The sequence below is a fragment of the Tamandua tetradactyla genome, chromosome 7, assembly GCF_023851605.1.
Source record: "Tamandua tetradactyla isolate mTamTet1 chromosome 7, mTamTet1.pri, whole genome shotgun sequence".
Lineage (NCBI taxonomy): Eukaryota > Metazoa > Chordata > Mammalia > Pilosa > Myrmecophagidae > Tamandua > Tamandua tetradactyla.
The window spans coordinates 138,224,836-138,241,666 of NC_135333.1; the positions used below are offsets into that span (position 1 = coordinate 138,224,836).

General features: G+C 38.4%; 1 protein-coding gene across 2 annotated transcripts in view; it reads right to left on the reverse strand.

The window, feature by feature from the left end:
• The window catches only part of BEST3 (bestrophin 3), a 41,681-nt gene that overhangs the window by 5,981 nt on the left and 18,869 nt on the right, over nucleotides 1-16,831 (reverse strand). Inside the window, exons 6-9 of one of the 2 annotated variants that reach the window (XM_077111403.1) lie at nucleotides 16,079-16,156; nucleotides 15,816-15,968; nucleotides 12,937-13,017; nucleotides 11,538-11,689 (exon numbers count right to left, since the gene is read on the reverse strand). In XM_077111403.1, the coding sequence (XP_076967518.1) occupies nucleotides 11,538-11,689; nucleotides 12,937-13,017; nucleotides 15,816-15,968; nucleotides 16,079-16,156 (464 nt within the window). The remainder of the gene's footprint in view (nucleotides 1-11,537; nucleotides 11,690-12,936; nucleotides 13,018-15,815; nucleotides 15,969-16,078; nucleotides 16,157-16,831) is intronic. The other variant, XM_077111404.1, reaches the window with a different exon arrangement.

Sequence of the window (16,831 nt, forward strand, 5' to 3'; positions counted from 1 at the left end):
AAATTTGGGGAAGGTGATGGTCATCATAATCATCAGATGATGTACTCCTTCATTTGGGTAGGGGGATCAGACCAGACCTTACTCCATTACTTGGTAGCCTGTGGTTCTTGAGCAGGTCAACTAACCAATCTACAAACCAATCTCTTCATGTACAAATTGGGGATACTATCTATCTTTAAGGATGGCTTACAGGATTGAATGAGAGAAGGTACAAGGATGGAATCTTTCTGGCTATTACCAGTCATGGTACCCACATATGGTATTCTTGAATCCCTTCTCCTTGATCCTTGGGCAGCTAAAAGACGCTAGAGTAGAAAATAGTCACTCTTTTTCAATAAATTGCTAGAAAGATTGATGTGTGATTTGCCTATTTGGAAATCTCAAGCTACATGAAAAGCTGTGTTGATGAATTTTGTCACTCAGAGATGGTTTGGATAAGAAATGTCACTTGGGATCTTTATGCATCTTTTGTCAGAAACTGAGTCTTTGGAAGAGTGCTCCGAGAACTGTGACCTGGCGGGCACATAAAACTGGGGGGCAGTTTTATGTATCTCATGCTGATGTGATGAACAATGCCTTCCAGGTCTTTATAGCAAATGAAAGAGCAGTAGTAAAACTTCCCAGCATGATGAACTTAATGACCTTTCTTCTAAATGTTTCGGTGATGGATGATTTCATTACCAACACACAATGCCCACTCCTCTTTTCTCTGACAGTCATGGTTCCCAATATATCAGCAGAAACTGTGCTTCAAGAACAGAATGGTTTAAAGCTTATATCACACTGAATAGAATACCTAAAAAATATATTTCCCAACTGGGAGGTTTGGATGCAACTTTCAGGTCCTCTTACACTTACAGATCTTCCTTATTTGATTTTTAAAATAAACACTTAGTACAGGGGCAGCATGATCCTGAGGCCCAAATATAATGCCACATAAAATGTACAAAAACAGTTATATCAGAAATACGATATGATAGGACTTATGCCATCTGCTAGGTAAGCTTTCAAAAGCTATATCGTATGTTCTGAAACTCATTTGGACTTAGATGGGCAAGTAAATAGAGATAGGAGGTATCCATGGGAAGTACCATGCACCCAGAACTCTCTAGAAGATGAAATTTGAGAATTGCCTCAGTGGTGCTGAAAGTGATTTATTTTGAGAGCTTTCAGAGCCAGGAGAGCTGCTGCCCAGGCTGACACCAACTAGCTGTGTAACCTTATGAGACCCAACCTCTCTGTGACTTAGCAGCATACTTTGTAAAGTGGTGATTACAATGTTTGTTTAGCAGTTCAAGTACGGTAATATAGATGGTAAAGCTTTGAAGAGAAGAAAATACCAAAAGGATGCTATCAATGACTGACAAACTTTCAGAGGTGGCTTTCCAAATCATCAAGCCTCAAGCTTCAAAAGTGGCGTTTTAAAAATGATAATACACCTAGGATTTGCCTCTTAACAAGTAATACCTCAGAAGGGATGACAGCCATTTAAGGGTAAGACGAAGACACTGGGTTTAATAGAGAGGAAATAGGATGAGGAAAATCTGGGTTTTTAGAAGGCAGATAGGGCTGATCAGTCTCAGGAGTTTCTGAGACAGCACTGCACTGACTTTGTGGTTGAATATTAGGGGTTTTTTTTGCACCGCTTGCCAGAGATTACCAAACCCTGCAATGTACATTTACTGCCCAGTATAAATAATCAATACAGAAACATGGGAAAAATGAAAGTGAGAAAGGTTGTGCCACATATTGAGCTATTTTTGAAAGGTAGGAGAAGAGTAGACAGGAGAAAGAAGCAAGTTTGTCAGGCTAATCCAGCTGGCTGGTTATCATTGGGTCGAGAAGGAGCAAGAGTAGGTATTATTTCTGTATGTCAAACTGATGTCTGGATTGCAATGGGTTCTTGTTTTCATCTCAAGTTTTACAAAAACAATGTTCAAATGTTCACATATCTTTTGAGTGTCTATAAAGCCACCAATTTCATAGCATCCCTTCCCAGTAACAAATATTGGAGGGCCCGAGTAGCAGTGATTTCACTAAGGACTCCTTAAAAGATGTTGGGCCATGCAGGAGACCCAAGTTCAATTCCTGGCGCATGCACCTCCCCCCCAGAAATGTTTGGTCTGTTCAGGGCTGCAGAAGAGCCCCTTTCACTCCTGTTGCCATAACAAAGAAGACTCTGGAGACAGGACTGCCTAAGGTGTCAGCAACCTTTCAGACTTCCTTGGAGTGTGTCTCAAAGGGAAAGGTCAAAATAGCCCTGAGTACTTGAGATTTAATGCATTGATTTTCAAAGCAAACTTTTTGCAAAACAACCCCTGTTGTTGCCAGTGTGATTGGGTAAAAAAAACAAAAAAACAAAACTTCAGAAGACTGTTGTTTCTGAAGCTCTTTCTCTTTTCCATTTAAAGTAGTCTTTAACAACTTAAGTTCAAATCATAAAAGGTCATTTTCACTGAACTGAAATGAAGAATTTAGGAAAACTATACTTAATATGATGATTTCTACTTTTCATGACAGAGTTATTGTTTTCAAATTGCTAATGTACTCAAAGTCAGGCGACTACCTCAGAGGGAGCCAATAATTCGCCTGAAAATCTCTTGGGCTGAGGTGCATGTAGAGGGGCAATTATTGATGGGCAAAGCAAAATGTACTCTTCAAAACAGTCAGCGTTGAATGCTGTTATTTTTAACCTTTTGCACTGCAGAATCACCTTCAAAGCTGTAGCCAAGGATTTATAAGACAGGCAAGGTAATTCTCAAACTGAGGCACAGGGCTGAGGGGTTGAGAGGAAAATCCAGTGCGGCAGAAAGTCGAATCCACAATCTCTCCCCTCCACTCCTTCTCGGGTGCATAGTTTCAAGCTCCTGGCATATTGTGGGGGGAACCCTTAGTGCAGAAAGCTGCACCCAGACCTGCTGGCCCTCCCTCTGCTTCTCTGTGGCCAGATCTGATGGTGTGGATCAAAGACTGTGGCAATTTTGGCTTAAGAATTGTCCTGGTACACATTTTAAGGGGCATAGCCAGCCTCCTACTATCCCTGGTTATGCCCACCCAGCCCTTGCTGGATGATGCAAAAAAGAAATTGTGGCCCATAGTGGGGGTTCATACTTAATGTCCCCCTCATTCTTTTTAAAAATAATGTTGTATTTATCAGCATTTTGCTAGAAAAGGAGATTGAGCCATGTGTACCTCTGAGAAGTTTTAAAGGTGAAAACGGAATGCCGATGGTAATTCCACATTGGCATTTAAAAGAATCCCTGAGTAAATTCTAAAATTATGAATTTAATGTACCTTCCTCTCCTTGGAAGTTTCCATCTCTCCTTCCTTTATGGCATAGTAAATGAAAATCAATGTTCCAAGAATACCCTTTTGTTAAAGTTAGAGATTCAAAATTTGAGATATTTTTGGTTGCTTTTAACACAGCATGCACTAGTATACATCACACCATATATTTTCTTATAAAGCTAAAATATTTGAATGTAGTTGGCTAAGAAAATATTTCTGAATAAATCATCAATCTAGATAAGCATATTTAAACACATTTTGATACAGTTCTTGCTCAAATACATACTTTGCTATATTTGAACAAATATCACCTAGAATATATCTGACTTACTGTACAATCCTAAAAGCTTTGTGCACTCTAAATATATACACTCATAATTGCAAGAAAGCAACTGTATTATTACTATATCTTCTTAGAACTTTTGGAATAATGATAGATAAGTAGAAGTCATTATTCCAGCTAAGGGGTTAAAGTTTCACAGTACCAAAAAAATAAATTAAACTCTTGACTGAAAGGAGTTTATAAAATATTAATTTATTTTATAAAATTTGCATATTTCTCCTCTTTACTAAGTAGATTCTTAATTGACTTCATAGCCACAGTCCTCAAGACCTCTATGAATGTGAAGACACTTTGACATAGTTTTTGAGTCACAGCAGAAAAGCCCAATGAGACAGTGCTCTTTAAACGGGATTATAGTCAGAAGTTGAAAAGCCACAGGCTTGGCACATGGCTCTGAGAGGAGGACAGTTGGAGAAAGCTGTTCACCTCTAGTGACACATTTGAGAGATCATTTCTTGAGCAACTACAGAATTTCAAATTCTTTAGTGCTTAGGGACACATCGTTTTTTAGGCCCTTCCTATGCCCTGAGGGGGTTATTGCTGCTTTAGTTGGCTGTTTTGATTTTCAAGTCAAGATTAATGGTAGATATGAAACATCAGGTCTTTACTTCCCATGTGTTCCATTCCTCAGAGTCTTGAAAGTTTGTGTTAATGGCTAATCCCAAGTATTTAACAAATAATAAGAATTTGGAGATGACCCATAATGGTATACCCTGAAGACAAGCATTCTGTCTCAAGCCAGCTCTGGCAGGCTAGACCTGGACTTGGCTTGTTTGTTTGCTTGCTTGCTTTTCAATAATTTTTATTTTCAGCAACACTGGCTTGAATTTCAGTATTCTAGGCTTGTTTTGGTAAAGTCGTGTTTATCAAGCATGAGTTTTTACTATTGCCCCAAGAAGACCCATTTTCATTTTAGGGTTTGGGTGTGTTTTCTTTCCATGCCTCTCATGAACAACTCTTCTTTTGACTTCTTTTGACTCTGCTTTTAAAACAGCTGATCAGAGAGCATTCCATATTATGACAAAAGAACAAACGGAACAGATTCAACTGAAATGCTCTCTGGGATGATAATAGGAAAAAAGTTCAATAGGCAAGAATGTTTTCATTGCTCAGTTAACTCATAGGATGGCTTTTTAAGTGGCAGTATTGGCTCTACAATAATTATCACTATTTATTAAATGCTCAAGACTGGTGTATTTATGGAAGCATTGCTGGGTGCTCAGTTCAGATCTTCAACTGGTCTTTTTTCATTCAGTGCACTGATTTAAAGTTGATTTTTAACATGCACCACACAAAGATTGGGAGACGGAACTTTAGCATTGTTTTAATGTTACAACTTAAAGCCTGTCATTCTAAAACAGGAGCTTTTTTTTTGTTCTCAGATTGGACAGAGAAAGACTGGTCTCATTAAAACTTTCTTTGAATTGAGACATGATTATAATGAACGGTGGTGAGAACGTTGCTCCCTGCATCACTAGACGTCTCCCCAAGCCTGCAGTTTGCTGTCTTACACCCATCTCCACCTCTTCCCTCCGGCTCAGGCACTGAGGCCTGCCTTCTCATGACAGCCCCAGCCCCTTGCCATCACTCTCTGCCTCCTCCAGGACCTTGCTCTGTCAATCTCCCTTGCCCTGGTGTCTTCCCCGCTTCTTCTCCAGTGGGCGCTCCTTTCTGCCAGCCTTTTTTTCCCTCCTTCCTTTTTTCAGAGCAAGAAGAGTTATCCATTTATTTCTTTCTTACATGTGGCTTCATCCTATAAAGGATTTGGGGAGGCTTACAAAATTACACACAATGCAGTAATATGGTATAAAATGAGGCTAAAATAGTAGAGCTAAAATAAGGAACAACTATAAGATGAGACCAGAAGATACAATACCTTAAAAGACATGCCAAGAGCCCACAGAATTGCAAATCTGGTTTTGAGTTTCTCTTCAGACAAAATTATAAAATTCATAGTCCATAAAATGAGCTGTATTAGAGTGGCCCAGAAGAGGCAAAGCTGAGATAAATTTTTTCCTTGGTCCTCTGATAATGAAAGGGATGCTAAGTCATAGAGGGGACCATACTGCAGTAAATACCACAGGGAGTCTTAAAGGATCTGTTTGTACAAGACTGGGACACAACAGCAAAGTGGAATTCAGTATAAATGGTAAAATAATTCTAGGGAATGGTGCTAGGGTGGCGGGAGGAAGATTCCTCTTTGCATGCAATCATGCTCAAGATCCTCTCATCCTTATAAAACCAATATCCCAACACTGTAAAACAAAGCAAGTAAACAATATGCCATTACTCCCATCCAAAAACAAAAGCAAAAGCCTTCTTTGTTTCATTGTCCCTTGCTGAGTATTGTCTGGCCTATCTCCCTTCCCCTAATTCAGACTTCTCAAAACAGTGATTCATGGGGAAGAGATCAAGACTGCCAGTATAAACTTGAAAAAAAGTATTTTTTTTTATTATGTAAAAGGTAAAATACACACAAAAATAGAAAGAAAACTATAATAAGCCACCAATATACCCATCACCCAGTGACAGTTTATGAATTAAGGAATTATTGCATTTTTTTTTTTGGTTTTGTTTCTGCTTTTCAGGCATGCATGGTACTATGGTTGTATTTGCTTCATAATTGTCCAGTGGTTGGGGAGGGTAAGGATGGGTAGAGATGTGGATGAAGCAAGAATGGCCATGACTTGATAATGGAAGATGGATGATGGGTATATGAAGGTTTATTACAGTTTTCTCTCTATTTTTGTGTGTGCTTGAGCTTTCCTGTAATAAAAAGCATTTTTAAAAAAGTTTACACTATTCTCCTCTCCTTACCTCCCTATCACTTTTCAATCTAGTGTAATTTAGCTTCTGCCCCTACCTCTCTCACTTAAGTCTCCAATGACCTTCAAAATGCAAACTCTTACAGACAATTTTCAGACATTACCTTGAAACTGTACACCCTTTGCTTCTAGGACAGGGCATCCTCTGTATTTTCTTCCTGCATCTGTATTGACCATTTCTGCACTATTTCATGGTGTCCTTTTCCTCTGACTGTCCTTTAGGTGTATTCTACCCTTTGTCTTCTACTCATTTGATACTGTTCCTGGATACCCTCATCTATTCTTACAGTTCTAAACACCTCTAAATCGGTAACAGGTAGATGCATCTTGTATATTCACCACCTGCTGGCCAACGCCATGGGAATTGCCCTCAGATACCTTAAATTCAACAGGAGCAAAATGGAGCTCATTACCTTTCCCCTAGAGCAGCTCATACCCGTACACATCTATCATCCGTAGTTCATTACCATTCATCCAGTCATTCTTAATTCCTTCGTCCTGGACTCTGCCCTTCTGCCCCCTTCACTGTCTATATCCCTAGTAACGCCACCCGCGTTCAGACCCTTCGCCTCACCTGTCACACTATACCACTAGGCTGTTGGCTGGTCTCTCTGGCTGTAGTCTTATTCCCAGAAATCCATTTTCAGTCGGCTGTCAGGCTAACCTATCTAAAACACAAATGTGACTATCTTATTCAATAGCTTTGGATAAAGACTGAAGTACTTTACCCAGCTTATAAAACCCTCCATAATCTGCCCTTGCCTCATTTCTTGGCACTTCTGCTTTTCATACCACATCATTCCCTTGAATACACTATTTGTCATTCTTTTTGTCTTTGCTCAAATTGGCCTAGAATGTACTGTAGCTGAATATCTCCATTCCTATCTGTGTGTGTGCTCCTAACTCATTATTTTTAAAAAATTATTTAAATCAAAATAGAATTTTATCTTTTCTTATTTATATCATTGATATACCAAGGTCCATTTCTTTTTAGAGCAGCTGTAGGTTTACAGGAAAATAATGCAGAAAGTAGAGTTCCCATATATGCCACACATAGTTTTCCCTATTATTAACATTTTGCATTAGCTAACTCATTCTTTAAGATGCACACTGGAATCCAACTCCAAGAAGCCAGGTGAGGCTGAGTGTGTCTTCATCTCCACTGTGTTCCCAGAAGACTCTGAGAAGTTCTCTATTCCTTTATTTACTATGTTGTATTACTACTTGCCTTCCTCATCACATCTCTGAGCTTAAGAGCTTTTTTGTTTTGTTTTGCCTGCCTTTAGAATCTGGCACAGACTCTACCACACAGTAAGCCCTGAAGAAAATTTTAGCTGAATAAATGATTGACTACATCCCATATATGAAGGTACAAGAGAAAACAGGGTATTTTAAATTTGTACTTGAGATTAAAAAGGGGAAAATTTTACTTATTTTCAATAATGTGTTTTTGGGAAATGAGCTGAAAATGGGCCAATGTATTGATCATGTTTCTGAATATAGAGAACAAAGAAATTGTCTCTAAGGAATTTCCTTGTTACGTAGAAATGAATGGTGTGCTGATTGTGAAAGGGAATATGTGGCAGAGTAATTACTCAGGTTGCCCTTGGGTAGTTCTTTTGATAACTTATTGAAGGGCATTGCCTTGACTTTAGAATTTCTGGGTCATAGCAATTGTGACTACAAAACTGAAACGTTGGGTGAGCAACGGTGGCTCAATGGCAGAGTTCTCACCTGCTATGCTAGAGACGGGTGTTCGGTTCCTGGTGCCTGCCCATGTTAAAAAAAAAAAGTGAAACGTTGATATGAAAAGATAAGGGAAATTTGATCCCTGAATTAAATATGCTAGGAACATACACCCTAAACAGAATATGAAAGAAAAAAACATACTCATCCAGAAAAGGACTTTATATGCAGATCAAGCAGGAAGAACTTTTCTGAAACATTTGCTTTCTTACTAGATTGGCATCTGGTTTCCATGCCAATGTAAAGAGCTCACTCACTGGATTAGTCATTATCAACAAAACAAGAAAACTGTGTGATACAACAATCCTTACTTTTCCTTTGCAGAGAGCCTCAGTCAGATAGCTCACTTGACACTGACCTTGTATTTAGTTAGTGAACAATTCAATGCTTAAGGAATAGCTTTTATGATTTTGGAGGACATCTGTTGTTTTTGCCACCCAAACAAAACCAGTCACCCTTCCCCAGTAATAGTACCTAGTAACAGATGTTTCTTAAAGAATCCACTTGGTTGGTTGGGCTGACCACACTCCTTGGTCCAAAGATGGGCATAGAAACCAGTCTTGGTCAATGGAAATATTGCATCTATCATTGATAGTGATTCAACTGTCCTGAACCTGACAGTGGTTCAGGAGTGGGCAAGTTGGCCAAGCTTGTCCAATCACAGAAAATTAGACTCAAATCCAGTATTTTGGTTTTAAGGTTTGGAAACAAGATATACTTTTTTTTTTTGTAAGAGTTGCTGAGAATGTAGGCTGTAAGCCTGGAGTTTTAGGCTGCCATCTTGCCGTTTTGCCATTGGGAGGGGAGGCCTCCCTCAAAACTGAGCCAGGGTAGAGATAAGCCAGAGAGATGGAGAGACCACTAGTGAGTCCTACTGATATTCTCTGAGCCCTTAGATCCAGCCATGCCCCAAATTAGTCCAGTTTTTCACTGTGACCTATAAATCCCTTTTTGTTTAAGTTAGCTTGAGTTTGATTTTCTGACACAGGCAACCAGAAACATCTGATTCAGTATTACAATCCTGGGAAGAATTGATAGTAATGGGCCAAAGATGAATTCTTGTGAATGTTTGGTTTCCACAAGCCTATATTCCTCTAGTGATTTTTTTTTTCTGGATTGTGCAGCCCCCCTTTAGGACTCTGCATTCACACAGAAAGTCAAGATCAAGTGAGCTTTTATCTACTTGTTTCTCTCATTGATTAATTCTAACACAGTCCAGTTAAATATCTTACAAAAATTTCCCATAATGGACTCTGATCTTGACCTGTGTCTTTCCCATAAAGACAGTAAATAGGCCATCTTAATTAGAGGAGTTCTCTCTGATAACTGATCTTTTTATTTTTGCTGCATTCTTAAATACCATGTATCTTGATTTTCTCTTAGTTGTTTCATTTTCCATTCTCAATTTCTCATGTTAGTTTAATACAATATTCAACCTTTCTTTGCCTTTGACATCTAAAAAATAAGAGACCTGTACTAGTTGATAACAATAATAATGCTTTATAGCTACATAATACATTAAAATCTCAAGAGTGTTTTTATGTTTACAATTTCATTTAATCATCCCAATTGTCTTTTAAGGTAGGTATTCTTTGCAAAGTCTTTTAAATCACTAACTTCTATATTTATTTATTTAGAAATAGGAGAAACACATTTTAATATTTTATAAAGAACATGGACAATTATTTGGAGTGCAAAATTATAATAGGATAAAAATAAAGATCATGATAAAAATATTGAGGTCAAAAAGGAGTCATTTTCACCATCATGGAAAAACAACTAAATGAACATTAGAAATAGTGCATCCAAAGCGTTTGCAGTTTACACAGAGTCATCACAATGATTCCCTGACCCTATCAATGGTGCTTGTATCTTTTCTTTTACAAGGTAGATCTTCAAATTCTTTTCCTTAATAAATGGTGTGAGTAGGGAGGAGGATAAAGCATATTTAATTATCTAAAAATAAATTCTCAGAAGACCATTTTTCATTTTCAAAATTGAGATGGTTGCCAGATGTATGCGAAGCTCTTCCTTTGCAGAACACATCTTTTTTTTTTTTTTTTTGGAATCGAAAGGAAATTATATTTATGGAGACATAGGCTGGGGTAGTGATGAGTACACTGACCTGGAAGACGTCCTGCATGGAAGTGTTCAGTCTTAGAAGCATACCTAGAACAATTCTAGCCTGTAGTAGGCAACCTCCTCTAAACCATGAATTGAGAGTTACAAGGCAAATCTCTTAGCTCCTATATCTTTCTCATCGTTAGCACAACTCCTGAAATTCCACTTTCAATCATTCTTTCCTTTGGGTCTTAAAGGACTCCCAGCCTCAAAGGTAACTTTATTTAAGAGGGCCACATGCCATTATTTATGAGCATTTGGAGACTTCTGGCTAAGAGCAAAGCCTTGAAGGAGTGGGATTCAAGTTTAGGTATCCGGAGAACAGGGAAAGAGGGCAGAGTACTTCAGGAGGAAAGAAAGTTCACAAAAAGGCAATTACAGGACACTAACCCACTTCACAAATCTGCTTATAGCTGGCCTCAGGGAGCAAGGAGGCCCATCTTTGCCAGAAGTTATAAGAACATCTTACAAAAGTTTTCACTTTTTCTACAAAAAAAAAAATTTTTTTTGGTTCTTCTCATTTTTCTAAATTTGTCCATGCTCTTCTCTTTAAGTTACTTAGAAACTGCCTTCAGCAGATATACTTGAGCTACCCCCATATTCACACATTTCTCCAAAATAAAAAAAGTTATCATATTTAATGAAATTATTCAAAAACTTGTGCATAATTTACTTCAGGTCTCAGTCCATTTATTTAAGGCTCATAGAACATATGTCAAAAGTACCCAACAGAGACTGCCATATATTCTAAATGTAGTTAGACTGAATTAAAATCTTAGAGAAAATTTTTGATAAAATTTTTCCTGGTCCTCAAGATTAGCTTACTTCCAAATACTAACACAATGTCTGCATATGATATGTGCTCAGTAGTATATTTAATCATGGTCATTTATGCTTCAAACGGGGGCTGGGGGGAAGGATCATTTCAAAACTCTTGGAAAAGTTTGCCATAAGAATGGAAGAAAGGCGAAATGCAAATTATACCCAAAACACAAAAACAAACAAACAAAAAACACAAGTCATACCTAAACTAGAAATTACAATCTCTTTACTCACTAAGCCTATTAAAAAATGCCTAAGTTTTGAAAAACCTACCATTATAAGATAATAGTGGAGAGCTGTCATGAAAGTAACTTCAAGAGCAGGGCATAAAAAGATCAGAACAGTGATCAGCTTTTTTCCTAAATATTGAAGATTTAAAAAAATGGACTTACGCCATTTGAACTGTTGACCCCAGAAATGAGGGTATGCAATAGTCAGCAGCTGCCAGGGTGTATGGAGGCCGAGCAGCAGAATCGTCCCAGTAAATATCCTTCTGCATCTTGGGTAAGCTCATGTGCATTTCATCCACAGCTAAAAGAGAGACCTGAAATCATTGTTATATTGTTAGAATAATTCAGATGTGAATTGTGTAAAGGAAAAGAGTACGTCCCTGTGGGTGGATGGAACTTGGAATGGCATAGGATCCAGTCTAAATAAGTGAATAAACAAGTTGTTTTACTGCAGAAGAACCCTTGACCATGTGGGTAAATGGCTGTAAAACTACCCACACTTGGTTCAAGCCAAACGCCTCCAAGCAGAGCTGTGTCTTATCTGGAGGGAAGAGGCACATTTTCCTTCTTTGCTCAAAGTCTTTGCATTGTCTGGTGGCCACCTAGTGTAACCACAGAATGCCAGATGTTACAGGAAGGTAAAGATTCTCAATATCCATTCTGCTAACCCTATGAACACATTTATACTCCATTGCATTTCTTATGTACCCTGATATTTTGTTTGTTTGTTTTTTGCTTGGAAAAGCATTGCAACAAGCCTATACCAGTATACCAGTCTCCCCTCTTGACTTTGACAAACTGATGTGGAAATGTGTTGTGAATTCTCTGGGAATCCAAGTTTTACAAAGTGAGTGACCAAGGCATTCCTCTTCCCCCCTAATGAACGCACAGCATGCTCCCTGGTGAAATGTCTGAACCTCTTTAAGAGTTGAGTAAGGGCTCGAAACAAATAAACAAGGTGAAGGCCCCAGTGGTTCTCCAAGAGGAGAAGGCTCTGGGGAGAGTCTTGTTCAAACGGAAAGTGCCCTCACTCTGGTTCTTTGCGAAAAGCCTCTCTAGCATAGTACTTCAGGATAAGGGGTTGGGGACCATTTGGTACGATTTAGGTAGACCTGAAAACACAGGCAGGCTTGGCCCACGCTCCTGGTGCTCAGTTGCTGGACTGCTGACTGCAAGGATCAAAATGGTATGAGTTGGGAACTCACATCAGATTGAGTCCAGCTGCCGTTTTATGTCATTAACCTCTATGTGGCAATAGAAAATAGATTGAAGAATGAATTAAAATATTGCTCTGTACTGAGATGGAAGACTGGATAAAGGCCACAAAGAAAATTGTCCTGACAGTCTACTTCCATGGAACTAAATTTCACAGGAATTAGGATCCAAGATCTGAAGGGCTACAAAAGGATCTGAGACAGCATATTGAACAGCCAAATTTCTTTCATTTATTGCTAAAGCTCTGAAGTTCAGGGTCCTGAATTCACTGTCTGTTTAGATTTAAAACATCGTGAGTGATTTTTTTTTGTTTAATGCTTGCAAAGGAAAGAAAAGGTCCTCTAACCTGCAAATTTCTATCAATGCACCAGTTAGTTTCAAAGTCATCATCATCTTCTCCAAAAGGATTGATAAGCTGCTCAGCTACCTGTAGTTGAAAATATAGAATAAAGCTGTCATGAGTCTTATGAAGACTAAAAGGGAGATTGAAAACGAGTCCTGTTTCACTCTCTGCTTTCTTGTGTCAGAAACTGATAATTATCAGCAACTGGGAGTCAACTCTCAAACTACAAATAATGCACCCTTTGCAGGCAAGCTGTCCAAATGGATCTGTCTTTAACAGGTAAAAATGTAGACCCTATGCAGGAGAAGCCATGCACTGCCCAGGAGCCAAATTATTGCTTTTCCAGTATACATCAAGCCAATGATTTTTGAAGGAGCACCGATTACAAACACAGCGCTGTTCTAGGACTTTTAAGGGGGTACATAGTCTCTGCTCTCAGGGAATTTACAAGGACTCAGATGATGAGACAAAGTGTAAACATGGGGAAGGTTAAATAGCAAAGAAAGACTTAAATCATTGTTAAAGAAGATTATAGAAAGAGTTTTCACAATTACTGGACATACCTGCTAAATGAATGCCTCAGAGAGCTAGTAAGTCATAAAGCTGGAATTTGACTCATACTTATTCTTTCCTTAAAGGCTTTACTATTCAAGAGAAAGTTAGTTCTTCTGCTGGGAAAAGTGGATGTAGCTTCTTTACCACATATCTTCTAATATTTGGTCAGTATGAAATATTCTTACCATGTTCCTAAATTGAATAGTGTACTTGATAAAAGCTTTATATGCCAATTATGACTCACCTGTCATTCTTATTTTAGAATAATTCCCTTTGATTTTTATTATCTTGGTGTGTGTATGGGTGTGTGTATATGTGAATTTATATTGGGCCAGATGCAAAAACTTAAAAGTGCATGGAAATAAAGGCACCATCTGATTAGTTGAGTTTCTAGAGTCTGAGAAACTCAGACTAAGTAGAAAGTCCACTGTTTAAAACAGAGCTCATTTGGGGACTCAAGGCAAACCACTTAGAGCACTGGTTCTGGATCAAGGCTTCATATGAAAATCACTTCAGGAGTCATAAAACAAATGGCTGGGCCCCATCCCCTGAGAGATTCTGACTCGATTGTTGTGGGCTTAACCCAGGCATCAGTATTGTTTAAAATTCCCAGGAGATTTTAATGAGCAGCTAGGGTTGAGAACCACTGAACTAGAGGAGTGCATCTCCCTTATTATTGTCCTTTACAAATGGCAAAAACATTTTTAACCGGATGAAGGCAAGGCCTTGTGTCCCCAGTCAGCTGGCCTCACTGTGATAGCAGATATCCATGTCAAATTCCTTTTCTTGTCTGGTATTGCTTAAATTTGGGGAACCACTGGCTGGGTCCTGAAAATATTTTTGTTATATCCAGACTTTTACTTTAATGGGATCAGTCCCATAAGGTTAAGATGGTTTTTCTTTACGTTGAACGATTTAAAAATATCAGAATTGTCAAAATCAGACTACCGGGTAGAAATCGAGACACAATGTGTTGGTGCTGGAAAACACACTTAGGGTTAGCTACCTCTTAATGGAGTTAAGATGGTCTCTTTTCATATTTTGTCTTTTAAAAATATTTTATAAGTGAAAAGGATATTAATATTTTAGAAAGCATGTCATGAGGAAGGAGCCATTAATTGTTCCTTCCAGGCTGACTGAGAACCTCACACAAAGCAAAGAATAGAAGCTCAGCACAACTTGGAGGAAAAGACAGAATAATTGAGCATTTGGGCCAATTGTGGAGATTTTATGTTTATAAAGGCAGTATCTTCTTTTTCCTCTTACGAGAAATGAGAGCTATTAGTCTCTCTTGTGTGTTCTCTCTCCTAAATGGGTAAAAATAATTACGAATCACTGTCATCTGGTTAAAAATGTTTTTGCCATTTATAAAAGACATGCCTTTATATTTTGGAGCATAATTTGAAATGCCAACATATTTATTTTTCCTGGTTAAGATTCAAACCAATAAGAGTAAAGGCATCTGTAAGGAAAAGGCTGACCCAACCTGGCTGGTTAGAAGGTTTTATGAAATCTGTCTTCATACTGTCATTAAATTTCAAGTAATGAAGCCATTGTCTTTTTTTTTTTTCTGTCACATACTTCTCTTTCAGAAGTTCACAAAAAAATAAATAACACAATGGAAGGATCAGGCCTCTGCTATGCAAACACACAAATGGGGGTAAAGGGGTAATAGGAAGGAGGGTAGGTGGTAGTCAGTGGGGGTGGGAACAAATAAAATTCTACACTGATAATTGGACAGGCTGTTTTCACTACTCGGATCTGTTTTTAATTTCCTGACAAACCAAATGTCATCATAATCTTGGTGTTTCTGGTTTTGATCCTGATTAATGCTTTTCTCAGTCTCAGCTCTGGTTTGGAAAACGGGATGCATTTAATACGGTGTGACAGCTAGTAGAATTTCAGGAAGCTGCAAATAACACGGCTGAATGGGACCAAGATACAATATTAATGCTTAAGTCTGATATTCATTTTTGCTTTTACTCTGCCTAGCTGCTAATTGTGGTATTAAACATAAGTGCAAGGTACAGTGTGGTGCTTTAATTACATTGTTGTAATCCTAATGGGAGCTCACAAATGCTTTAAAAAAATCAATAAGCCACAAAAGTGTATCCTTGTAATCTCTTCGCATTAAAGAGCTACTCCGATTGTGGCGATACGGTACTTACTACATCCCTGTCATCTTAATGCCTGAGCTATTACACGTTAGAGCCACATTTGACTCACTTCTGAATGATTTGCTAGAGACTCAGTAAAGGAGGAGCATGGGGAGATAGGGAACGGGACAGATGACAGAGCGGGTCTTAGGCACCGAAACTGCTGGCTACCTTGAGCCATCCTGCATAGAAGAAGAACTGTAGGAGAGTAAAGATTGGAATGTAAAGATCTAAGTCATGCCCTGCGTAGCCTCTGGTGGGGTCCAAAAACTGGCGTCCAATGAGACACGCAAAGAAGAAGGTGTAGACGGCGAGAGTGACCACCTGGAAGACAGAGGAACCGGAGTGAGAACACAAGGCTGGCTGCCCACTGCAAGCTGGAGAGTCAAGGTGGGCAAGTGGAAATCAAAAATCAGGTGCAAAGTATTTGATACCTGGGTGTAAACCAGCGGAATCCCAACCCAGTCATAACCGAATAAGAGGCTGCACCAAGAACGATACCGGTTCATTTCCTAGTCCAGAAACAGATAAAGCACGATTTAATAAAAGGATGGGTGTGGTAATAGAGATTTACTGCAATTCAGAACGTGGGCCTGTCTTTTATGGATATGCCTGTAAAATGGTTGTGCTGACTGTAAGGTGGGTAAATTGGTTCTGAAGACGATTCCAAGATGAACAATCTGAATATGACAAGCAATGAACATTATTGAACGATGTTCAAAAGGATGAATACATTTGGACATATTTTAAAAATATTAAAATATGTCAGGACTTTATAGAAATATGTCCTGCTATCTCCGCAGTTTCTGACGTATATATTGGTTCAAAGAGGTGATGGAAAGGCAGTGGTTAATATTTTAAATAAGTCATTTCTAGGCATTTTAGTAAATAATGTGGAGAGCAAATTATATTTCTCTCTTTTTTAAATATGCTTAAATAGACCTTAGAAAAAAAGGTTTATATCATAAAACTTTTCCCCTACAAATGGAACTTTAGAATGCTTTTATTGACAGGAAATCTATCTCTGTTTGAAGGAGGGAGTATTGGGTTCATTGATTTCCCCCCTTATTGAACAGTTACTATCTAAGACTGGGGAGAATATAGTTCATGTTACTTTGGGAGCTATTTTAAAATCATTCATTCCTTTTGGCTAATCCAGGAAGAAAGCTGTGACGGCAGAAATATAT